General features: G+C 45.0%; 1 protein-coding gene across 1 annotated transcript in view; it reads left to right on the top strand.

Annotated features, from left to right (window-relative positions):
- Vat1l (vesicle amine transport 1 like) overlaps nucleotides 1-25,960 on the top strand; it is a 91,066-nt gene extending 65,106 nt beyond the window's left edge. The window contains exons 8-9 of the mRNA XM_090357253.1: nucleotides 21,817-21,900; nucleotides 23,302-25,960. Of these exons, the coding sequence (XP_090213379.1) occupies nucleotides 21,817-21,900; nucleotides 23,302-23,400 (183 nt within the window). The 3' untranslated portion in view covers nucleotides 23,401-25,960. The remainder of the gene's footprint in view (nucleotides 1-21,816; nucleotides 21,901-23,301) is intronic.
- Nucleotides 25,961-26,871: the final 911 nt, after the last annotated feature.

The raw sequence follows: 26,871 nt of genomic DNA, 5'->3' as shown, positions 1-26,871 counted from the left end.
ACACCAGACTGAGCATAAAGCTTCACAAAACTTCATCTCTAAAATAACCAGCAAAAAGCCAGTCTGGAGACCTGGTTCAACTGGTAGAGCAGCAGCTGAGCAAGTAGAAGGCTGGGAGTTTAAAGCCTGGAACTAGAAAAAGAAAAAAAAACAACCAGATACATCATTGGTCCTAATAGACACCTGTATTTTTCCACAGACTCACCTTATAGTAAAGGAGAATTTGGCAAGAAATTTACTCACTGGATTAGAGTTTCCTCATCTATAAGTTCTGGATAAATTACAACAGGTATTGTTAAATAAGCACATTGAAAACATGATCTTCCCTGCTGAATTTCAGCTCTAGCTTTGATCACTTCTTTTGGTTTTTACTTTTAAGTTTAAGATTTAAAAAATGCTTTTTGCTGAAAATGGAAATGTGGCTCAAGTTGCAGAGCCAGCCTTGAGCAAAGGAAAAGCTAAGTGAAGGCAAAAGGCTCTGAGTTCAAGCCTTACTTCTGGCACACACACACGTACCCACACACACATACACACTCTCACTCTCACACACACACCCCACATACTTTTGCTTTTTATTTATTTATTTATTTATTTATTTATTTATTTATTTTTTGGGCTCAGGGCCTGAGCACTGTCCTTGGACTTTCTCAAGGCTAGAGCTCTACCACTTGAGCCTCAGCACCACTTCCGGCTTTTTTCTATGTATGTGGTACCGAGGAATCGAACCCGGGTCTTCATGCATGCTAGACAAGCACTTTAACCACTAGGCCAAACTCTCGGCCCATACTTTTGCTTTTTAAACTAATTTTGGAAATATACTTTGTAAGAAGTAGCAAGCATGTACAATACAATCTCTTAGAACATGGATTTCTGTGGGAATAAAATTAATATCTTAGCATTTTTAATAGCTACTCAAAAATAATAGCTGTAATTTTACTGAAGACCTGAGTTTAAACCCCAGGAAAAAAAATTTAAAACACCATAATATAAATTCTGTGTGCATAGAAAGTCTTTGGAAATACAAAGAGTAAATGAGCATTTCCACCCTGCTTGAGGTGATTATAAAAGGCCAGTTGAATTATCCTCTACTTTCCACTGTACCAGACTCCCATCTGCTTGTCCTTGTTTCAGCCATTTGTAAGAACAATTGCAAGGGGATTTTTGTTGTTATTGTTGATTTGTTTTTGTTTGTTTTTGTTTTTGTTGGTTGTAGGACTTGATCTCTGGGCCTGGGCACTGTCCCTGAGCTCTTCAGTTCAAGTCTACTGCCCTACCCATTGAGCCACAGTGCCACTTCGGGTTTTCTGGTGGTTAATTGGAGATGAAAGTCTCACAGACTTTAGTGCCCGGGCTGGCTTTGAACCTGAGATTTCAGCCTCCTGAGTAGCTAGGATTATAGGCATGAGCCACCACTACTAGCTGTGATTTGCAAGTTTTAAATGCTGGAAATAATTTTTCTATGGCTTAAAAATAGAAGAGGAGAGGGCCGGGAGTTTGGCCTAGTGGTGGAGTACTTGCCTAGCATGCACAAAGACCTGGGTTCAATTCCTCAGTACCCCACAGACATAGCAAAAAGCCGGAAGTGGTGCTGAGCTCAAGTGGTAGAGCTCTAGCCTTGAGAAAGTCCAAGGAGAGTGCTCAAGCCCTGAGCTCAAGCCCAGGACTGGAAAAAAAAAAATAGAAGAGGAAAGAGAAAAGTACTTATTAAATTTGTTGGCATGGCTTCATTGTAAAGAAAAATTTCAGGCCAAATCAAAGAAAAGGGGACAGCTGGGAGATGGCTGATGTTATTCTTACTGACCTTTCCTTTGTGCCAAGATTCTAACCTTTGTGTTTTTTTTTTCCCTCACTTAAAAATCATACAAGGAGTTTCTTCAGATGGTTTTTGGAGAGAGCTTGTGAGCAAATACCAGAACCATCTCTGGAAGACATTCTTGGGTTCAGAGCCATTTCCGTGACTGTTTTCTACCCTGATTTCCACTTGGATACATTCTTCCATGTCCTCTGCTTCCCTCAGGCCCTGTCCCCGAGGCTGGCATGGCTCTCTCCCTCCCAGAGGGATCGGTATGGCTGTCCCCTGCTTACAGCATCAGTGCCTTTAGGTGTGACCACTGCTCCTCAGTGTTTTGTGCTTTCCTGAGCATCCATACCTCATGGTTGTGCTTCCTTGGATATGTTGATGAGCTCTGCACAGGCCCACAGGGATGAGAAATTACTCGTTAAAAGTAGCCATCAAAAAAAAAAATAATCGTCCACAGAGTCATTTATCTCAGGAAGCTGAGGTCTGAGGATTGTGATTTGAAGCCAGACAAGGCAGGAAAGTCTGTGAGACTCTTATCTCCAGTAAACCACCCATAAGCCAGAAGTGGAGGCGTGGCTAACCAGTAGAGCCCTAACCTAGAGCACAAACGCTAAGCAAGAGTGAGAGTTCAAGCCCCAGCGTGCACACACACACACACACACACACGCACACGCACGCACACACACACACACACGCACACGCACACGCACACGCACGCACACACACACACACACACACACACGCACACACACACACACAAAACAGTAGTGGCTACTATTTTTTCCCCTGCTATTCTAAATGTTTTGTTGGGCTTAGGAGATTTGGATTTACCTTTCCTGAAGTTTTCATTGGTTTACTTGGTGTGTATGGGCAGGGGGTGGGGGGGGTGCTAGATTGTTTGCTTCCTCTTGATTATAATCCTTGTGTTTTAGACGGGTCTTCCTCATATCAGCATTCCACTACAAAGCCAGGTGCTGATGACTCACACTTGTAACCCTAGCTACTCAACAGGCTGAGATCTGAGGCTCCTGGTTCAAAACCAGCCTAGGCAGGAAAGTCTGTAAAACTTTGGTCTCCAATTAACCACCAGGAAGCCAGAAGTAGCACTGTGGCTCAAGTGGTAGAGTGCTAGCTTTGAGCAAAAAGAGCTCAGGAACAGAGTCCAGACCCAGAATTCAAACCCATGACAGACAAAACGAAACAAACAAATCAATCAATCCACCCCAGGATGGTCCACCAGTGTTGGGTGGAGGACTTCTGAGATGTGCCGAGGAATTTGTGGCAGCACTTGCTTCATCTGTCCATCCTAGGTCTTTGTGCTGGAGGATGTTGAAAGGTGAGGGATCTGCAAGGCACCGCTGGTTCAGGCCTATAATCCTAGCGACTCAAGAGGCTGAGATCTGAGGATTGAGGTTCAAAGCCAGCCCAGGCAGAAAAGTCCCCTCTCATGGTGAAAGATTTAGATAAGCGAGAAGATGGAGTAATATGTCTCCTTGGCTTCATGGAGACTCTGAAATATAACCCCGAATTCTCAAGTCTCCTGGGATGTCAAACTTCATTCATTAAGAATCTGTTCCGAAGGATGGGGTGGGTCGGGGAAGGGATTAGAGGAAATCTAAGGCTGTCTTCATGCCTAGGTGATCAGAGGCAGAAGTGGAAGCAGAAAAGAGGGAAATGGGAAAAGAGAAATAAAGAGAGGCATCTAAGCATCTTGAACTCCGTGATGTAACAGGTATACGGAAGAGATACTGGAGCTTATTATTACAATGAGATTAGCTTTTATTAAAGTTGTGCCTTTCATTATATCACTTTTAATGTGGCAAAATTAAAAAAAAATTGGTGAAGGGACTTAGGCCCTGAGATAAAGTCCCAGAGATGTCATTCAACTTTAAGTCATTGCAATTACAAAGCTACTTGTCAATGGAGCACCAAGAATGAGCCAAAATTGTGTCACATTTTGGTTTGTTTGCAGTCCCATAAGGGCAAGAGGTAAGAAAATCTGCTTTCATCTCTAGTGGTTCACACCTGTAACCCTAGCTACATAGGAGTCTGAGATATGAGGTGGTTCAAAACCAGCCCAGCCAGAAAAGTCTGAGACGTTATATCCAATTAACGAGAAAAAAAAGCTGGAAGTGGAGGGAGGTGTGACCGAAGGGGTAGAGCACCAGCCTTAAGTGCAAAAGCTAAGGAAGAGCTAGAAGCTCTGAGTTCAAGTCCCAATACCAGCACACATAAAAGATTTACATGAGTTGGAAAGGAGGAGATTCCTATTCTGTTCAAGAATATTCTATCTACCTTCCTAAGAAACTAGAAAAGGTGACTACTGAAGCAGGAGTGTGATTGGTTGTGCCTTCTGCAGGGACTGAAAATGTGGGAAGAAATCTGAATCCCCAGCCTTCTCCATTCCCTGTGCCTGGGGAAACCCCAGGTTTAGACTCCCAGCTTATGCCAGCTGCTGAAATCCTGCACACATTAGACTCCTTCAGTCTTCTCATCACCCTAGGAAACCTCCATTGATTTGGTACCCAACTAGGCCAGGAGACAGGAGAGCCAGGTGCATGTGACTGAATCTCCTCCAGCAAGAGACGAACTTGGAAGAAATCCATATCCTTGGGTTAGTGGGGAACCTCAGGATACAGAGCTCAGTTATTAAGCCGTTTGCTCACTGGCTGAAGAGAAAAGGGCTTCCCGTATGGAACTCACACAGCAGGCCCGGCAGCTGTGGTCTCAGAGGCCAGCAAGAGGTGATGTGGTGAGCTCAATAAGCTAAGTACTCATGCAGACACTGAGCTGTGCTTTTCTCCATTACATCCCAGTTAATGGCACTTTCATCCACATCCGAAACTGAGAATGTAACCTCTCCCTTCCTGCAGACACAAATGCGCACATCCTTGGCCCTCAAGTCCTTTCTCTTCATCTGAGAACCACCGGTAGACCCCACTCCACTTCTCCTTCTCTGGCTGTTCCCTCTGCTCCTCTGTCTCTTTTCCTTGACTCTGCTCTCCCTGTCTTGCTCTGATGCATCATGGACTATCAGGCTCCAAGGCCTGCTGGGAGCAGAGTCATTACCCATGGTACATGTGGCTGACCACTGCCATGGAAAAGTGAAAGACCACCTCGTCCAGCTGTTTTCCAACACTGCGCTCCATGCCTGAAAATAGAGGTGTTTAAACAGGAAGGCACAGATGCTGGTGGCTTACATAGAAGAAGGCTGAAGATCAAGGTTCAAAGTCAACCTGGGTGGGAAAGTCCATGAGATTCTTATCTCCAGTTAACCATCAAAGAGCCAGAAGCAGAGCTGTGGGTCAAGTGGCAAAGTGTTGGCCTCGGGTACAGAAGCTCAGAGAGGAGGGCCAGACCCTGAATTCAAACCTAAATACCAATGCAAGCACAAGCATACACACACACACACAGACACACACACACACACACACACACACACGAATTATAACAAAAGAGGAAGGAGATGCTTCCAGCCACTTTATCCATCTTCTTCTTCCTTCTCACTATTAGTTCTGTGAGTACAGAGAACTCCCTTATTTATCTCAGAGCTCAGAAATGTACAGCCAGCTCAAGATAAGTTCCCAGTTAACGTCTGGTCAGTGGGATAAGCTCTCTTTCACTCACGAGTTTAGCACGGCTGTTAGTTAAAATTAAGTTTCTTAGAAGGCAAGAACCATCCATCATCCCTTCCTATCTAGTTTATTGCTTCTCCAAGAGAGCCTTAGCTAAATAAACAATGCTGAGGCATCTGTCTTGCCTCTTATACTATAGCCTATGCAGGTGGGGAAAGGAGGGGGCGGTCACAGAAACTAGTGGGCTGTGAATAAAAGACTTTAAGTCCCTATGGAGGTGTGTGTGTGTGTGTGTGTGTGTGTGTGTGTGTGTGTGTGTGTGTGTGTGTGTGGTGTTTTGCAATTCTGCAGTGCTTCATCTGCATCCTAGGTGCCTGTGGCGGGAGTAAGGGTGTGGGGGTCCTTTGTGCGCCTTGACTGGCAGATCACACCAGGCTCCTGGCTCCTCAGGGATAAGCGCTGAACCCAGCCTGGGTTGCTGTTTTGATTGCATGAATGCTGGGCTGATTAGTTGAAACAAAACATTCTCCAACTAACAGAAATGGAGACTGGAGCTGGAATGTGAGAATGTTCTGCGACAGTGTTGCCAGGCAGCCGATCTGAAATGAATTAGAGGTGGGGTGTGGAATTGAACACTACCCACCCTCACCACCCGCTCTTCCCCGGCTTCACAGAGGCTGGGGTAGGATGAATGGGCCGTGGAGGTTTTCACACGTTCTTGTGTGGGTTTGAGCCGCCTTCTCCCATCTCGTGTTCTTCAGGGAGTAGCATGAGCTAAAGCGAGACTGTGTAAGGCTGAAGGAGGATGACTGTAGTAGAAAAAGCAACGATGAAATACCCTTCACCCCCTCTGTGCCCCCAGCCCCTGGATTGGCAGAGCAAGATTTCACAGAGAGAAAATTCACAAAGCACGAGATGCCTGCTCCATCCTGTCTCATTCATTCATTTTAGTTAATTAATTAATTATTGTTATTGTAGAGTTGATACACAGAGCAGTTACAGTTACAAATCAGGTAATGAACACAGTTCTTTTTGAACCATGTTTCCTCTTTCCTCATTTTCTGTTTGTCCCTCCCATCCCTACCGGAAAGATGTACACAGGACACAGTCCCTGCCCTGTGCCAGAAAACTACAATTCCTGTGCTGGCTCATTTAACTACAATAAATAAATAAGAAGATCTGAGGGTCACGGTTCAAAGCCAGCCCGGGCATGATCAGGTAATTGTGTGTGCTTTAGAAAAGGCTGGGTTTTGGTTAGGTTTTTTCTTTTCAGATTACACATTGCTTCAACCTGGTCGGCTTCAGGATGTGTAGAAAACTACTGGTTAGGTTTTTAGCCCCTTCAAGAAAACATGCTGGGTGCTGGGGCTGGTGTCTGCCACCTTAACAGCTCAGGAGGCAAGACCCAGAAGACTGTAGTTCCCATCCCAGCCTGGAGAGAAAAGTCTGTTAGTGCTTAGCAAAAGCTTAACTGGAGACCTGGCTCACACAGTAGAGCTCCAACTGGGCAAGCAAGTCATGTGACTGTGGTGTTCAAGCCCTAGAACCACAAAAACAGATAGAGGGGAAAAAATCATCTTGAAGGAGGAAACATTAATTCAGTGTCATAGCTCCAGAGGTGACAGTGCATACCAGCCCGCTCTGTTGCCTGTAGGTGTGTGGGAAGACAGAATCATGATGGTGGTGACAGGCTGAGGCAGTCAGGAAGCAGAGAGAAGGGAAGAAAAGGCAGGGGACAAAGACACACCCCTGGGACACTGTTTACACCTGGGTGTCATCATCGGTTTGCTACCACCTTCCTGCAATGCCATTATATCATGGATCCATCAAGGAATTAGTGTATGAATGGAGTCAGAGCCGTCCAGACCCAATCCTCTGTCGGCCAAGGCTCCAGTACATGATGAGCCTTTGAGGAGCAGCTCACACCATAGCAAATATTGTTTGAGCTGTTGGCATAAAACTGAGCTAATGAGATCCTCACTGACAAGGAAGATTGAAAGAGTAAAAGATCCATATGTGCATGGAATTTTATTCAGGGAACATGGCTTTTCCATCTTTGGAGTCAGTATAAGAAAAAAATTCCCACTTTCCACCTTTTCGTGCTTTCTCGGCTGTGTATAAGCAAATGAACTCGGTGGGAAAGGAGGTGAACCCAGAGCCATTTTTCAGTTTCAATTCTTGCTCTTTCATGGTCCTGAGGATGATGTGAATCTGGGAAGAGAGGCTAAAGGAGATTAAAAGAGTCAAGTGTGTCAGAGGCCTGTAGAGCTGTGGTGTGGTCACCGGATGCTGCATGCTGAGAAATCTGTAAAACAACATAAAAAGCCAGAAGCAGCATCCTTCTTTAATCCCCCCACACTCCCTGGCGGTTTTGCTTTGGAAGTCTGTGACTATGAAATTGGCTGGAGGATATATTTGGAACTCTGATGATCAGTGAATGCTGCATGTTCATTTAATCCTTGTTTGCTAGACCATCGATGTTAGACAATGACGGGGGGAGGGAGGAAGGGAGGGATGGGAGGGAGGGAGTATGAATGCTCAAAGCTGTGGTGGTGATGAAAATTTGTCCAGATTGTCTAAAAGCATTTCAGAATCAAAAATAAGGTTGAATCTCAGCCCTCCCCAGTTCCACTCCATTCCCCAGGACTCATCTCTCAGCTGATCTTTCTTGTAACTAAGCCTTTGTTTCCTTCACACACACACACACACACACACACACACACACACACACACACACACACACACACACACACACACACACACAGAGGCTCATCCAGAGTGTCAGTCTCCCTGGAAGGGTAACTATCCCTCCACATTGGACCTGGAAGAGGTGTGTGTGTGTGTGTGTGTGTGTGTGTGTGTGTGTGTGTGTGTGTGTGTGTGTGTGTGTGTGTGTGTGTGGTGTTTAGGGCTTGAACTTAGGGCCTACTTGCTGTCCCTGAGTGTTTGTGCTCAAGGTTAACGTTCAACTAGCCATCACTTCCCGTCCAGCCATTTCGGTGGTTAACTGGAAATGAGAATCTCCCATACGTTCTTGCCTAGACTGCCTCTCAAATGTGATCCTTAGATCTCAGCCTCCTGAGTAGTTACAGTGACAGGTGTAAGACACCAATGCCTGGCATGGAAAGAGACATTTATTTAAAGAAATAGGATTAAAGCAATAAGATGTGAAAGCAAACCCCTCTTAAATGATGTGTTTCATACAACTCACCCAAATCACTTTATATAAACACACACACACACACACACACACACACACACAATTGCATTAAATGTCTTACATGGATGGGGAAATCAAGAAAGCACAAAATATTCTTTTAAACAAGTATTGAAGGCTTCTGCATGGCTGGGGACAGGATTGCTTGGTGATTTTCATGGCACACAACACCAGGGTACCCCGCATGCTTTCTGTGCACTCTGCATTCTGTGGATGGGTGGAATGGATCCTCTTTCTATGATTTCCCAGTGCCCCTCCTGTCCTTCTCATTAATTAATTTGGATTCATTGCCAGTTCAACAATGGGTGTTCACTTGTCTACTTAGGGATTGGTTGGGAGGGGAAGATCCACAACATTTTTCAGCATGGGTAGAAAAAGAAGCTACCTGGGCTCAGTGTGCATGTGCTTTTGAGTACATGCTTTTGTATTGTTTCTAAGGAGTGTCAAGGCGTGCTGAATTTCCTTCAGCATTTAATACTTTGTCAAGAGAGTCTGAGCAGCACTTCTCAGCTCTAGCAAATCATGGCTGTGTGTCAGAGACCATTTAGAATATAAAAGACCATTCCAAAGGAAAGGAAATAGTCCCGTTTTTCCAAACAGTCAACATTTCTCAAGCCACTAGGCAGTCTTGAAGGAAGCAGAGTGCAGGGATCAGATGGGAGATCATGGGGGGAGATAAAGTCCCCTCTGGAAAGTCACAAAAGCTACGGAAACCATGTTCATGTAGATCCTCTGCCTGTAGTCAAAGTCCATTCAGAGTTTTCACATTTAGAACTGTCCAGAAGACAACAGTGTTAAGTCTTCAAGTCCATGGGGGCAGGCAAAGATTGTTTGCTTCTATAGCTCATAACAGCATTTTAGAACTGTCCTAGCATATCAGAGAGCCCCCCGCCCCTCCAAAAGTAAGTGGTTTGTGGCATTGGCACCTAGCAAGAACAGGAACCTATTCTCTGGAAAAAAAAATGACCAATTCCAGACTGTAGAAAATAATTATTTTCTTCTAGTAAGAAAGCAACACATACTCAACAGAGATTGATAAACCTCAAAGAAAGACTGGGAATGGTGGCTTATGCCTGTAATTCCAGCTACTGAGGAGGTTAAGATCAGGAGAATCACAATCCCTGCAAAAATGTCATGAGATATTGTTACAGTATCTCACTTTGTTACCTGATATATCGGATATATTTGTATTTGGTTATTTGAAATTGGATAGGGAAGGGGGGAAAACAAGATGAGGGGTGGGGGTGGGGGGGAGGGAAATGGGGACCAAGACATGTGAAAGGGTATCAATGTATGTGAATGAATGCCCCTTCTATCTGGCAAATATCATGTAACCCTTCTATTAATTACAATAAAAAATATATGATTAAAAAAATGTCATGAGACAACACCTCAGCCATTATGAAGCTGGTCACAGCGCTATATGCCTCTCCTTTCATCTCTACAAGAAGTGCAAATAGGTGATTTGTGGTCCAGGCTAGTCCAGGCAGAAAATGAGGTTCTGTTTAAAACATAATGAAAAGTGAAAAGGACCTGGGGTGTGGCTCAAGTGGCAGAACACTTGCATAGCAAGTATAAGAGGCTGACATCAAACCCCAGTATTACCCCAAATTAAACACACACACACACACACACACAGTCTTTAGCTTTCCTCTTACATACCCTTGTATACATTTTAAATGACAGTGGCTACAAAGGAGTTTAACCAAGGGTGATACTAGCATTTCATGACCCATTTCCCTGTTTCTGGACAGTTTACTTTTTCTTCGCTGCCGTCCATTTTGAATATGAAGTCTCCCCCTTTTAATTCCCCTGGGAGAATTATTTCTTTGTGGCACATCCTCAAAAATTAGAATTCCTAGCTCAGAGCATCTTGAAGAGTTTCCCAGGTGATTTAAAGGACTTCATTTCAGAGTGGATGACTCCCGTGTCTTACTGTTTTTGTGTGGGTGAATGACCACACACTTCCCAATTTCTAATTCTTTCCAGATCTACTTTTGCCAGCTCACGACAGGGTCTGAGGACTGTGCAGTGGCTGTTCCTCTTGAAACAGTCCAGTCTGATCACTGGCGAAGGCTGGTGTGGAAGGAGTGTGTGCCATCAGCCGTGGCTTTCCCCACTCAGCATGTCATTCATTGGCCTCTGCCTTGACCACAGAATTGCTGGTCTTTTCCAGTGGCTCATTTCCCTTCTCTATCGATATATTGGGCTCGGTTTGGTCTTGTTACCATGGCAACGCAACTTCTAAGCTAATAGATGTTCCTTGGTGTATAAGAGAAAAACATCAGCTTCCAGACAATCAGGAAAAGATGTCAGAGGGAAAAAAAATTGGTAATTCTTTTATGTGTGTCCCTTCCCACCCCCACCCCCCCCACACTTCCATTTTCTGTGCACACAGAGAAAATTAGGAATGTTCTATCTTGTGACTTTAGTGGTCCCACTGACACTAGCAAAATGGACAATGAAGACCTAGGGCTTAGCAAGACCATCTGTTTTCATGCTGATTCAGATGGATGGGGAAGGAAAGGAAGCCATCTCCCATTTCCCTGTTCTTTGACGGAGACTCTTACAAAGCCTGGGTCATTTCTCAGAATCCTTCTGCCCCTTTTGGGAAACCATCTGACTCCCATACAACCTCAGTGATCTCAAAGATGAAGTGAGATTTAAGGGCACATCTCCATATCACCAACACCCCCAAGTTCTTGTTGCCCTGGTTCTCGTCATCTAACACCTGCCTGATAGCTTTGCATTCAAGGCCATCTTCCTGAGACATCCTTGGTCCCCTGAAGACCATCTCAAGTCCCTCGAGCCCCAGATGCTGACAGAGCTCAGTCTAATATCCTCTGGGGCACACCATGCCACCACACTAACTCTCGGTTTCTGAAATGAGCCATCAGCTCCCTTTCAGGACTGTTTTCCTGTCTAAATGCACACAGTTTCTCTTCCATAGAGGGGAAAATTGCCACCTCTCTCCTCAAAAACCCAACACGAATGCCATTCTTCTCTAAATGGAGTCATTTCCTCCCTTGGGCTCACATAGCTTCTCATTCATTCTTAGAATATCATTCTTCCCACGCTCTCTGAGACTTGACGGTCTCTGTGGCCTTGTCCCTTGCCTCCTCTCCCCTCCCCTCCCAGCCTATTGCTTTTACAGGGCAGAGGCTAGATGTGACGCCTGACTCAGAATAGGTAGAAGATTTTACCTCTGCCAGGGCTATTTGGTTGAAAGGATGTATTCTCCTTGTCTGCAGAAATAGGAGTAACTCTGAGCTTCTCTAGCATCAAACTTTTAAACAACTCCAAAGTGCTCTCTCTCTCTCTCTCTCTCTCTCTCTCTCTCTCTCTCTCTCTCTCTCTCTCTCTCTCTCTCTCTCTCTCTCACACACACACACATAACATAATCACCAAACATATACTTAATTCCTAGCAATCTTACATAATGGTTGAACATTTGGGGTTGGAATTGTACAGTTGTTGTTTGAGAAAGAAGGCCCAAAGTTCACAGTTTATAAAACTTACTGGAAAATTCCACACATATTCGAATACACACAATAGAATACTGACTCACTTCCCCCTCCCGCACACACTTATCTTTTCCCCATACTGGGTAACTGTCACCTGGTTTCCACATGGATGAGCATTCGTGTTTCCTCTAGGGTCTTTCCCATCCTCAAGACTTTTTTTCCTGAGTATTTTAAGGTCAGTCTCAGCTATCGTCGTGTTTTCTCTGTACATAGTTTATAAACAGCCTGGGTTGAGATGACCTCAGCCCTTTTTCGTGCTGTAGCTATGACCCCAGGCAGGTTGACCCTCCTGATGCCTATTCTGTATATGTGCAACGTGAGCGTCATTATGGGGTCATTCATCCTGGCATTATAACAGGGAGAAAGCAGACTACCAATGGAAAACACTCAGTGCCAAGCATGTGCTCAACTGAGGTGCTTAGCAGCCTGGATTAGCCATCCAAGTCTTTACCCTTGTCATTAGCATTACTGAATTTTTCGACAGTTCAGTCTCAAGCACTGGAGAGATGAGAGATCATAAGACTGTATCTTTGATTATCAAAGGTGACTGTACCATGACTCTAGCAGTACAATGGGGACAGGCTGGAGACTAGAAAAGTAGGGATTTCCAAGACCAAATGGAAGGTGAGAGAAAGCATTCTTTAGGGGTATGGTGGGGCCTTCTACTGAGCAGTGGCTGAGCATGAGACAACACACACAGAGATGTGGGAACCAAGCCCATAGACTGGCTGCAGTAGAGGACAGCTGTCGGCAAAGAAAGGCCAAGGTTAGATTTAATAGCCTGAGAAGACCAAGCCACAGGCGAAAGAGTAGTTGGAGATGAAGGCAGGGTCCTCTAGAAAGCTCTTCTAGAGGAAGAGCTTGGAAAGATTCTCCCTCAGCCAGCAGTAGGAGGCAGCATGGCCGCCATCTTGATTTTACTTCCTAGGCTCCAGAATGGAGAGAGAATAAATAAAGCCACTCAAGTTGGGCTACTTTGTTACAGCAGACCCCCCCCCTTATGTTCTTCCTAAACATGGTCACATGATTCACAGCTTGGGGGAAAACAAAGTGATTTGTTCAGCTTTCCACTGCGTGTAATTCTTCAAGGTGTTTGTGTTGAGATCGTTACAGATATGCAGATCATTTTTTTTTTACTTGCTCATATTTAGAGATAAATACAGTTTTATTTCTGGACTCTGTCTTTGTTCTTCCCCTCGGCAGAACACTGATTTGTGTTTCACTCAAGGGCGTGCTTCTATCAGACACTGGTTCACACTAGCTCATTTTGTTTCTTCCCTCTAAAAAAGCTGGGCCCACCTATTACAGCCCAATAGACCATTCTTCTGGTATTTCCATTCGTATCAGTCTCCTGATGTCTTGGGGCTACATACAGTGGTATATTCCTGTAATCCTGGCTACCTGGGAGCCCAGACATCAACAAGTAGAAATCCAGGGCCAGCTCAAGACCATAGAGTTAGTACCTGCTACTACTATTTTACCTCTTATGTTGTTTGACCCCACCATCCTGGAAATCTTCCCTCATGGTACATGAAGCAAGGTTCACATGGAGTCAATGAGTATGTTTAATTAACCATCAAACAAAATCCTGGCAGTTTGTTCACACACTGAGAAGAAATCTGACAGAAGCTGACTTACAGAGAGCCAATCTGAAACCCAATTCCTTCTCTGTTGCCCCAGAAGGGAAAGACTAGTAACTGTGACTCTCTGCTGTTTTCCAGCGTAGCGTTGATATTTTTTTTTAAGCCAAGCATTAAACTAAGTCTCATCCAGATTTTGATCTTCTCTCCCTCAGAGAGGATCTGAGCCAAGGACGGGGGAGCTTGTCTTTCTTAGAGAGCCAGCCAAGCTCAATGCTTGACTCACCATGAGTATTTAATGTTTGTCAAACATGAAGCAGTGTTTGAATTCAAAGATTCTAAAACTTGCTGGCCCCCAGGGTCATAGGAGTGGGCAGAGTACCTATCTAGTCTCAACCAAGAGGCCCAAGGTGAAACTAACATAATCACTCTTTAGAGCACTGCCTGTGATTCTAATAGAAGAAATCTTCCATCTGTGATTTAAGAAAAACTCAAGCTGTGTTCCACATTATATTATTCGTGTGTGTGTGTGTGTGTGTGTGTGTGTGTGTGTGTGTGTGTGTGCGCGCGTGTGTGCCATTCCTGGGGCTTGAATTCTGGCCTGAGCACTATCTCTGAAAGCTTCTGTTGCTCAAGGCTAGTGCTCTTACCCCTTAAGCCACAGTACCTCTTCTTTTTCTGAGCAGTTTATTAGAAATAGGAATCTCATGGACTTTTCTTCGCAGGTTGGCTTTGGGCCACATTCCTCAGATCTCAGCCTCCTGAGTAGCTAGGATTATACACATGAGCCGTCAGCGCTTGCCTAGCTTGTGTTCTACATTCTTATCCTTGTCCTGCCAAATCTCATGTGAGCAGATCCCTGCCCATTATGGGGATTGAGATGAGCTATGATACCATGTGGACACTCTTCTTTCAGATAAGTCCCCTAGTCAGGCACTGGTGTTTCACACCAGTAATTGTAATTCTAGCTACTCAGGAGGCTGAGATTGGAGGATTGAAGTTCAAAGCCAGACTAAGCAGAAAAGTCCCTGAGACTCGTATCTCCAATTTACCAGCAAAAAAAAAGCAGGAAATGGAGCTGTGGCTCAATTAATAGAGCACCAGTCTTCAGTGAAAAAAGCTAAAGAAGAGTACCTAGGCCCTGAGTTCAAGCTTTAGTACCATTTCAAGGACTGATGGCTAGGCCATGTGTGAGAGACAATTAGCATGCAAGATTTAAGGTGGTACTCCATTTCAGGTACTGACTCTGTACTTGTGTTGCTTATACCCATCTGGTCACACCGTGGCCTCTGCCCTGCCTCATTACAAAGGTCCCTCATGCAGCTATTCCAGAAAGGGTTTTAATGTTTGAATTGATCCCTTATCAGTGGATCACTTCATGGGCCTTCCATTTCACTTTCACAATCAAAAGTTGTCCGTGAGAGCATCTTGGGGCTCACTGACATGAGGGGCTCCTTCTTCTGTTTAGCAGACAGGCCCCAGAAAGTCCTGAGCCCAGTGCTGCTTGCAATGAATGTGTTACTGTCAAACACACTCCCTGGATTTTAAGCCATCATCCGTTTCTCTGGGAGATGGGCACTGATAATGTGAGATGTCCCACAGACAGATTGGTTAGATGAGTTTCTTAATTACAGCATCACTCATTTGTTCATGATCAAAACCTTTATCATCTGATAGGCACAGGGCTCTGTCCCTAGTTCTTTCTGCTCAAGGCTAACTCTCTACCACTTAAGCCACATCTTCACCATTGGCTTTTTCTGTGACTAATTGGAGATAAGAATCTCATGATGTTCCTGCCTAGGCTGGCCTCGAACTGTGAACCTTAAATCCCAGCCTCCTGAGCAGCTAGGATTCGAAGTGCAAGCCACTGATGCCCAGCTTTCACATTTCTATCAACAATGAGCTGTACTAGGGCCCTTTGATCAGATTCACCCTGTTACCAATCTCCCTCAAACTTGCTCCTCTCTTCCCAACCAATCTCTACAAGCTTTGATTTCTGTTTTCACCCTTGATCATGAAGTATTTTGACCATATTTGCCTTCCTTTACCCTCTCCGTTTATCCTCCCTCCTCTACTAGTACCCCACACTCCAACAGAATCTATTACCCATTCCCACCACTCTTTTTTACATATGCTTATTTAATAATATATACGTACTGTATTTATGCATATATGGTACTTTAATTGGGTTCTCCCCTTGGTGTATCCTGTCACTGGGGAAATGTTTGAATGAAGGTAGGATGTACAGGTGTTCTCTGGAGTAAGGACACCATGAACACTGAGTGATCGCTGCCTTCATAGAACATTCTTGGCCTGGGGCCTTCAGAGACACAGAGAAGAAGAAAGCAATACCAGATTCTAGAAGGGAGGTGAGCACGGGCAGGATCTGTGGTTTCCAGCAGGCCTGATGGGGATGAAAGGAATACTGAACTCTCCCTCTTCTGTGTTCTGATTGTCTACTGGTACCTCAGTGGCCAAATCCAATTTGAAACCATATGACAAGGGAACAAGTACTTAACAATCCCTAGAGGGCTAGACAGAAAAGTCTAAATTAGAGAACAACATACCCAGAGGAACCCAGAACACCCAGGTACAGCCTAGAAGCCCTCCTCATCCCTCAGACTTCCAGACACTCATACCTCTCCTAGTTGTATTGCCCACCACATGAGCTTGACCAGAACTACTATTTCTCTGCTTACGTGGTATGAGCCAATTAAGTTTTCCCCATAGGTCATGTTATAAGTATTGAACACCAGCACCAGACTTAATCGAGAGCATGAACCAGTGACACAAGACGAACTATGCTAGCTTACAGCATTGGGGTTAAATAAACAAACTGGAAACTTGGCATTAATAAGTATAGCTGCACACAGTAAAATACTATATAAATAAATTTTCCTGAGCACCTCGATTAGGAAGCTGCAGCCTCTGTGATAAGGGATAGTGTTTGGGCCCTGAGTTCAAATCCCAGCACTGGCACAATACATAAACAAATAAATTACAGGAGACGGGAGCTTTTAAATCTGTTGCTATGCTTTCTCTATTACAAACACTGCTCAGTTCCTTCCTGACATTGAGCCCATTGGGCTCACAGTAAAAGTCCAGTAAGCTATCAAGTCTTGAAAAAGGAGCTGTAAGTCCAGCCAAGAGCAAGGCCCTGAATTCAAATACCAGTACCCACCAAGACTTTGCACCTGGCCTTGTCTTTGATGCTGACAACGCATTGGTATTTATAGCCACCATGGCTTAGGTCAGAGGTAACTAGCATTTACTGGATTGGGCAAGCCAGGTAGACCAGATGTTTCTCTTAAATACAAGGACATTTGGTTCTAGCAAGGCAGGTAGACCAGAAGCTTCTCTTGGATACAAGGATGTTTGGTTTTGCTAAAGGGAGGAAGTCTTCTCTTATACCTGTGTGATTCCATTGTGGGAGGCCATCACTTCCAGGTGACACCATCCTCAGAAGTACCATTTAGAAACTGATAATGGGAGCAACAACTCTGAAGATTTTTACCTTGCCAGAGTGTAATCCAGGGGTAACTGCAGTGTGGCTAGTAGTGGCTGTCCTGTGTTTCTGTCCAGACTCTTGAGAAAACAAGGTAACCCTAGCACTTGGCCAGGCCAGTCCCAAGATGGTTTTGTCTTTGCGTTTCACATCTGTGAAAAACAGATGCCGACTTTCACTTGAGAGGCTTTGTGTGTAGATAAAATAGCAACCAAAATAAACTGCTGCCTGGGACACCTGATTAACAAAAACAACAACAATGGAACATGGATCGGACTTGTAGTTTCTTTCCTTCATGGTTTCCAGTTCTATAAGAACAAGCTTAAAAGAGAGAATGTGCATTCTAACAGCCTAAGGAGGATCAAACTAATTAAAGGATCCCATAAAAGGCCTCCTAGCCTCTTTCACATGGGAAACTTCAAGGAGTCAGTTCATTTCAGAAAGCAATGTCTAAAAATACACAGATTAGAGGAAGCCTTGTAGGGGGGCCAACCCGGTAAGGGCAGCTTTTTATTTCCCCCTAGCATCACAATAAGCTTTTAACTGGGAACAAAGCAGATTTTGTATGTTGCTGGGCTCTGTCTTATTAGAGAAACAGCTTAAAAAGTGTCATTCATCTCCAACGAGTTTCCAAGTGCTTAATAACTTTCCAGAGTGACAGACAACTGAATTCTGGAAAACCATCATATAGGATATTATCCTCCCCTTTCTTCTCCCTTGGAGATTCACTGGAAACTTCAGACTGGGCAGGACAGGGGCTAAAGGGGTGGCTGAATGTCCTGATTCTGAATCACAGTTTTATTACCAGTGGCCATATAATCTTTAACAAATTTGCTTTCCCCCTTCCCATTAGCATCCAGATACTTATTTAAATAGATATTTAATGTATCTCTTATAAGATGGTTTGATTCCTCGGTACCACATACACAGGAAAAACTGGAAGTGGTGCTGTGTCTCAAAAGAGTAGACCTCTATCCTTGAGCAAGCCCAAGGACAGTGCCCAGGCCCTGAGTTCAAGCCCCAGGACTGGCAAAAAACAAATGTTAAATTCGATTACTGAATTTACTCCTCCCAAACATAGTGGGTTTATCAGCATTTGTGGCCTCATAGCTGTCAGCCAGGCTGTGGCTTCATCCAAAGGCTTGGCTGGAGATGGGCCTGGTTACCCACATACTCAGGTTGTTCCTTCTTGATGCTGTGCTCTGGCCAGAGTCTTCCCTCAGTACCTCGCCATGTGGACCTCTCCACGGGGCAGCTTACGTGATAGGGAAATGAGAAAAGTCAGAGGAAGAGCAGCTACAGGATGGAAGTGAGGGTCTTTCCCCACCCCCTTCATCCTGGGGCTTAAACTCAGGGCCTGGACACTGCCCTTGGGCTTTCTCAAAGCTAGTGCTCTCCCATTTGAACCACAGCCCAATTTCCAGCCTTTTCCTATGTATGTAGTACCAAGCAAATGAATCCAGGCTTTTGTGCCTGCTATGCAAACACTCTACCACTAGGCCACACTCCTGGCCATGAGAGTCTTTCCTTAACCTGACCTGGGAAGGGAGACCCGTTTCTTTTGCTATGCTCTGTTGGTTGGACATAAGTCTTTAGGTCCAGCCCATGCTTAAGGAGAGAGGTTCCCTGCACTAACCTGGGTCTCAGGAAGTGGGGGTCCCTGGAAGCCAAGAGAGAAGCTTGTGGCCAATGTCCCATAAGATTCTTAGTGAGCCTTATTCATTCCAGGTCCCGCACTTACAGATGGAAACAACCTCTGCAGAAAATACTCAGAAACAATGCATTGAACACATACAGGCTTTTTGTTTCTTGTCATTATTTCCTCTACCACATACAATAGCATACCATTATATTGCCTTAGGAACCAGGAGGAAGACAGAGATGACTGAAAGTTAATAGGCAAATGTGTGCAGGTGAAAATACACATGTCACCATTTTATACCAGGGACTTGAGCCTCCAAGAACAGGTCTGTCCCCACGGACAGAGATTAATATGGAAGCAAGTAAGAAAATGCTTCAAAAAGCAATGTCACGGGGCTGGGAGTTTGGCCTAGTGGTTAAAGTGCTTGCCTAACATGCATGAAGACCCGGGTTCAATTCCTTGATACCACATACATAGAAAAAAGCCGGAAGTGGTGCTGAGGCTCAAGTGTTACAGCTCCAGCCTTGAGAAAGTCCAAGGACAGTGCTCAAGCCCTGAGCTCAAGCCCAGGACTGGCAAAAAAAAAAAAAAGCAATGTCACCACTGAAAAAGAAGGAATCCCTGATTCAGTAGGTCCTGCCTGTAATCCTAGCTACTCAAAGTAGAAAGCAGGAGGATTGTAGCTCACAATCTGGACTACACAGTGTGACCGTGCCTCAGAAATAAACAAAAACTAAAGGATAAAGCAAACAAACTGAACACCCAGAACAAATGCATTTAAAGATGTGTTTCATTCATAGTCAAGATTGATTTAGTTCTACATTATCAAATATCAATATTTGGACACCTAATTTAAAAGTTATTCTCGGAAGTGGTGTTGTGGCTCAAGGGGTAGGGCAGTAGCCTTGAGCTGAAGAGCTCAGAGACAACGCCCAGGGCCAGAGTGCAAGTCCGACAACTGGCCAAAAGAAAAAAGTTATCATTCTCAAGATCTAAAAGAAGGTCCATAGTTTTCTTTTAAAGGAGAGATGTAAATAGTATATTGTGGTTTTTCTCATTTAATCTTATCGTGTTTCTTTGCAATTAGCTATGTAGATCTGTATTCCAAGAGGCACAGCATATTTCCACTCCGCAGATAAATGTAAGAGCCACTGTTTACTTAGCTGTTCACTCACTCCGTGACATGTGAGTTGTTTCAATGTTTTGCCATGAAAAAACAAAGTACCTTTTATGTGGTCTTCTTTTCTTGCCCATAAATTAAATTAGATCTTTATAATGAAGTCCCAGAAAAGCAGTTGAAATATAAAACATTTTAATGACTCTGTCAAATTTATATTGAAATGAGTAGAAAGCTTTGGTTTTCATGCAAGCAAACGTAGCTCTATCACCACAGGCCAAGTTCTTCAAAGGCAGGCATTGTGTCTTATTTATTATTTTAAATCATGGCATTGAGCGTAGTGGTGACATTTACTGAATAGGTCTGGATTAAATAAATGAACAAAACTATTTCCTCCAGGCCCGGAGTTTGGGCTACTGGTAGAGTGTTTGCCTAGCATGCCCCAGTACCACATATATAGAAAAAGCCTGAAGTGGTCCTGTGGCTCTAGTGGTAGAGCTCTAGCCTTGAGACAGTATTCAGGCCCTACCTTCAACCCTCAGGACTGGCAAACAACAAAAAAATTCCTCCACATGTGAGACTAAAATAAAAAATAATCTATTAAACCAGGCTCATGCCTGTAGTCCTAGCTACTAAAAAGGCTGAGATCTGAGGATTGAGGTTCAAAGCCAGCCTGGGCACTAAAGACTGTGAGACTCTTTATCTCCAATTCTGAAGAGCTCAGGGACAACGCCCAGGCCCAGAGTTCAAGCCCCATGACCAGAAGGAAAAAAAGAAAAAGTAAAAAATGAAAATAAAGAGATATTAGATGCTTGCATCCTATCTGGATTTGACCAAGATGTGGAGGTTCCATCCGTACCAAGCATTAGAGTGGATTTGCCACCTTCTCTCTGTTAGTTCCCACAGCCCCCCCTGCAGCTCATTTTCTACTCAGCAATGGAATGGAATGCCTAGAAGCCACTGGGTTGTGTCAGACCCTTGTCCTTTAACAGCCTTGTAAGTGACATCCCTGGTCTTACAAGCCCCTAGTGTCCCAAAGGACATTTTAGAGAGAGAGAAATAATAACAATGATATATAATAATCCATTCTGAAGAGAACCTGCCGAAAGGTAGGGACAGAGTTTCTTCACAATAAGCAGGAACCATGGGGATTTTTTCTAAACACATTTCATCCCTGCATAATAGGTTTATTCAGCTGAAATATGAATCCAGAGTATATAATATGTAAGAAACTGAGTCCCAAATGTCCCCCAGAAATACTCTGCTTAAAATTAAGTCTGACTGGGGCCAGGAGTTTGGCCTAGTGGTTAAAGTGCTTGCCTAGCATGCACAAAGACCTGGGTTCGATTCCTCGGTACCACATACATACAAAAAAAAAGCCGGAAGTGGTGCTGAGGCTCAAGTGGTAGAGCTCTAGCCTTGAGAAAGTCCAAGGACAGTGCTCAGACCCTGAGCTCAAGCCCAGGACTGGCAAAAAAAAAAATAAATAAGTCTGACTGATGTACCCCCAAATCCCGTGGTGTGTAACTCTTGGAACTTCTGGAGAATCTTCTTGCCTGTTTTGCTTTCCTCCTTAAAGAAATTTTCATGTACTTGTCACAAAAGCTATCACCTTCATCTTTACACGTAGGAGACTCTTGCACAAGAGCAGAGCGTGTGAATGGCAGATTGTATTTGCACACCACACTCAAAAGTTTCTAGTCACCAGGCTTGAGCTGCAGCGCCCTCTGGTGGGAAAGAAAGGGGCTTGAGTTTTCCAGACCCCTTTCCTCTCCTGGGTAACATCTCACACTGATCAGAGCTTCTTCTTTACTCCCTCCCTTCCCCCTCTCCCTCCCCCCCCACCATGTCACAGGTGAAAGAAGCCATGCAACGTATCCATGACAGAGGAAATATCGGGAAATTAATTCTGGATGTGGAAAAGACCCCGACTCCACTGGTAGGTACAGATTCAAGAGACCACTCAGCCTAGTCATTCATGCACGGTCTGTCAGGGGTGGTGGACACAGCTCAGGGAGAAGGAAACACAGGCAGTTAGCTCCTGGGTTTTTAGAGAATCCCAGAGCAGGTTAAGAAAATCTGTGAGCAGACAGGAGTGGATGGGGGAAAAAAAAATCAGACATAGGGAGCCACCAATGGGAGAATTCCTGGTAAGTTCTCAGGATGCATGCTGCTCGCGTTCCTAACAGGATAATGCCAGCTGCTTGTGTGCTCCGTGCCCTAAAATTACCCAACGAAAAACAGGGCTGGGGGTTTGGTATCACATCAGCCTAGTGAATTCAAACCCTGAATTCAGCCCTGAATTCAAACTCCTTCAGACTGAGAGGGGGAAAACGTTTAGTTTATTTGGGGATGGGGATGTTTAGCATGCAAATTATAGAGCTGCATCTATTCTGGTCATGAAAAAAAAACTAAAATTATGTGCATGTTTTAGTCCCTGGTATATATTTTAAAAAATATTTCCTCGGCTTTTATAGCATGGTGGAGCTCAGGTGTAACAGCCATTTCACCCACACAGTTTCATGTGCAGGGAGGGAATGGGGAATAACATGGATATAGGTTGTAAAATGTTCTGGAGGTGCTAGGATGTGTTTGAAGGCAGGGAGGTGAGGGAAGGGAGTTAGGAAAGAAAAGGGGGGTGGAGTCTCTGCTGTCCTGTACCCCTATCCTGTGACCTTTAACCTTCTGCGCAGGTCTCTTACAGCCCCACTGGGAGAAGGCAGGCCAGCTCTGGAGACATTCTGTACAGTTTATTATTTTTAAGTAAAATGGCTGGAAATCTACCTGACCATGAACTAGTTCTCAGAGGCTGAAAAACCCAGAGAGCTCAGGGCCTCTCTCATGAATGTGAGGGGAAGGCTTCCACCTTGGAGAGCCAGAGGAACAAGCGATGATGGGGAAATGGGGAGAAAGTCAGGCTAAATGGTGAGCATCGAGGATGGATCCAGTGAGGTCATTTTTACCGCTTGTGTCGGATTTGGACATAACAGAAGCTCAGGCCTTTGCAGGAATGGGTTTCTCACTAGCTTGGTAGGTTTGAACCAACATTGCCCAGATAAGCCTTGTGGTAACCACTGTTTCCTATGGGATTGACCACTGTCAGGAAATTCTCCTGGCTGGGCACTGTAATACTAGCTACTCGGGTGGCTGAGATCTGAGGATCACAGAAATGTCCCTGTGAGACGGTTATCTCTTAGCTTAAGCAGTATAGAGTGCTAGCCTTGAGCATAAAGAGGCTCAGGGACAGCACTCAGGCTCTGAGTTCAGGCCCCACGAGTGGAAGCTGGAAGGGATGCTCAGGGAAGGCGAGTCTGCCGTCACATCCTCCGTTCCATTCCAGATGGCCAACGACAGCACGGAGACCAGCGAGGCAGGGGAGGAAGAGGAGGACCACGAAGGGGACGGGGAAAACAAGGAGCGCATGCCCTTCATCCAGTGAGCCAGGCCCTGCCCGTGTGCGCGGGAGCCATGAAGGATGTCTTGGAAGAAGAGGATGGTAGACGAGAACTCTTCTGTGCCCCAGTGAACAAATGCTGTAGTCCAGTGTGTGTTGCATTTGTCTGCAGTCAGCCGAGCTAAGAAGCTAGTGATTACTGTTGTGGTTTTTGTTTTGTTTTTGTTTCTTTTAAGGGGGGGAGGGAGGAATTAAGTGCCAGTCCCATTTTGTGCAGTATTATGTCTCTCTCCGGCCTGTGTATCACATGCTCTTCCCTTCTGCCCTGTATCCAACCCACCTTCTTGCTGGTCCTAGGATAGCCTTGCAAATGAAACACAAGTCCCACAGGCCTGAAAGACAGGGCCTGGAGCAGGCCAGATGTGGTCCCAGTGGGTCATCCAGCCACCAGCCAGCCAGGCCTCGGACAGTTCGGCTGGCAGCAAAAGAGTAGGCCCGAAAGGTCTGCCTGGTGTGCTGAAACATTCCTATAGCATGCTTCTCTCTCTTTCTCTGCCAGGCACTGTTCTTCATTCATGCCACAGTCTCAAGGCCATAGGTTTGAGCCCCCCCTTCAGTGCTGGATCTTCCCCTTGTTCTTTTTCATGGATACATGGAACCGGTGTAGGATTGTTTCTTAGCATAGAAGATGGGTCACAACAGCCACAGCTTCCTCCCTACGAAGCCTTCTGTGAGCGAAATCCTCCCCTGGCCATATGTATTTTGTTTTAATCTTACAAAACACATGCCCCCGCCGGGACGACTCCTAGGTCAGTACCGAAACTCGCTTGTGCTTTTGCATACTGACCATGACCATGGCCAATTTTCTGTTCCATTCGTGGCCAAGAAACCTCTTAGAAAGCCAGGCACTGGTGGCTCACACCTCGCTGCTTAGGAGGCTGAGATTTGAGGTTTGCTGCCAGTCTAGGCAGGAAAGTCTAAGAGACTCTACTCTCCAATGAAATATCAAAAGGAAGTGGCACTCTGGTTCAAGTGGCAACCCTGGGTTAGCAAGGTCGGGGAAAGCACCCAGGCCCTGAGTTCAAACCCAAGGACTGACATGAAAGAAAGAAAGCAAGCAAGCAAGCAACCACTTTGAAAGAGCTCCCTTGTGGTCTACATTGGTAGGGGCGGGGGAGGGACCGTCATTGAGTATCTTTCATGTTGCCAAAACATGTTCCAGCATATCACCAACGCAAGGACGCAGGAAGTGACTGGCAGGCATATGAGGACAAGAGAGGTCTTTCCAGCTGTGTGTACAGACATGATACTGGATTTTGCAGGGCTTCTAGGGAATCGAGGTCCAAACTGCTTGATCTCACATCCCATTTGGTTTTTCCAACTCCCAGAAAACTCCATCTGACTGGGCTTGGGAGGAGAACTGAGCTGCTCTGCCATCTCAGTGTCTCTACAGAGAGGCCTCTCGTTCCCTTTCCACCCCCGTGGCCTCACAAATCAGCAAATCACCTCTCCCTCACAAATCAGCCTGCAAATACCAGGGACCCAAACATTCCGCACCCTTCTGTGGAAGACCTAAGAGGATTCCTGCATTGTGTGCTTGGCACCCCCTGCTCCCTTCCTTTGCATTCTAGAAGGCAGGAGAAGGTTTCTACATTGCCTGGCCTCTCACCACCAAGTTTTAGAGGCAGACCTGACTCTTTGCCCAAGAGATGAGAAAGAAGGCATTTCCAGTAAGAACCTCTTCGCTTGTCACAGTTCTCTGGTGACAGACACCCCCTCGTTCATCATGTCCTTGTGCTTTTGTTTCTTTCTTATGGTAAGCTGGTCACCATGACTTAGTTATGCCAAATATTTATTTGAGGGGAGTCTCTCCTTATTGGAAATATACCCATAAAATAGGAAGGCGGGGAAGGATGGAGCTACCCAGAAAGCCAAGGATTTTATCCACCATTCTTCTCTTCCTTCCCGGGACACACTAACATTCTACTTCCAGGTCATCTAGCGATCAGAGAGCATGCTTACTTTTATTATATATTGTATTATTTGTTATCATTCTCCATAAAGGAAGGTCTGAAGAGCCACTGACTTAACATTATCTCCCGGGGAGCAGCGTATAAACCATCATTTCCTCAAGTAGAAGAGGCCCTGGGGGGGTGGGGAGGGGAACATTTGCAATTCAATGGCCCTATAGCTAGTCTTTTATTTTAAATCAGCAGAGTTAATCCAGTAATCATCTGTTAAGACCATTGGCTAAACTCTCATCCTCTCCTGTCTGAGTTCAGGGGGAGAAAACTAGAGCATGACCACAGCCTGTGTAGCGTGAGCCTCGAAGAGGGGGCCAGTGGATTGGGCAGCCTCCCCCTTCCTTCTCATCTTCCCTCCTGTCCCATCCCCTGCTTGTTTGCTGAAGGAAGTGTAGGGAAGGTCTCAGTTGGCCTTAAAGGAACTGCAGACTCATTTCTGTGGGTTTAGCTTTCTTGGTGTCGGACTGAAACATCGTCTAATGTGTTTGTGGCTTCAGAGCTTTTGTTATATTGTGCCTACAAAGCAAAAATTATGTTTACATAAAAAGATATATATAAATAAAGTATTCAGCATAGCATCATTTCCTCTGGCAGAATTTATTCCACACAAGTGGCCACTGGATGAAGCAAGGAATGGGTGGACCAAAAAAAAAAGAATGCCTTAAAGGCAACGGAAGACCCTATGGAGAAAGAGAAAACCAGAATGATGAAATAAGTCTTTAAAAAGACATTCCGTTGGGTAAGCATGCAAGGCAATGAATGTAGTAATTAACTCAAAGCATTCCACAGTGTGTCCAAACAGCATTGGTACATCACACATATATACAATTTTTTGTCCATTAAAAATATCACACATGGGGCTGGGAGTTTGGCCTAGTGGTTAAAGTGTTTGCCTAGCATGCACGAAGACCCGGGTTCGATTCCTCAGTACCACATACATAGAAGAAAAGCTGGAAGTGGTGCTGAGGCTCAAGTGGTAGAGCTCTAGCCTTGAGAAAGTCCAAGGACAGTGCTCAGGCCCTGAGCTCAAGCCCAGGACTGACAAAAAAAAAAAAATCTATCTATCTATCTATCTATCTATCTATCTATCTATCTATCTATATATCACATCACATGCTAATTGAGACAATGATGGTAATAGTATAATTGTCAATAATAAAGCAGTAACAATCAGTGGTAAACATTTCTATTGCACCGGACATATGTAACTAAAAGCCATGCGTGTGTGGTACGTTTCACGGCCCATCCCAGCGGTGCTAAGGAAGCTGACACAGGTGGTGGCAAGACTGAAAAAATCTTGGCTGAGGTCACCAAGTTGGTTAGTGGCAGAGCCAGCGCTAAACTCAAGCCAGACCTGGGACCCCAGAATCCATATACATGGGTTTGTTTTTCTGTTTCTTGAGAGTCAGGGTCTTACCTGGAACTCACTCGGTAGTCTGCGCTGATGAATTCCCTGAGTGCTGGGATTACAGGTGTGTGCTACATAGCTGTC

This window comes from Megascapheus bottae, chromosome 24 (genome assembly GCF_031878675.1).
Source record: "Megascapheus bottae isolate mThoBot1 chromosome 24, mThoBot2.hap1, whole genome shotgun sequence".
In the NCBI taxonomy this organism is placed as follows: domain Eukaryota; kingdom Metazoa; phylum Chordata; class Mammalia; order Rodentia; family Geomyidae; genus Megascapheus; species Megascapheus bottae.
Note: the sequence above shows the minus strand (reverse complement) of the source record. Positions and strands in the feature narration are given on the sequence as shown.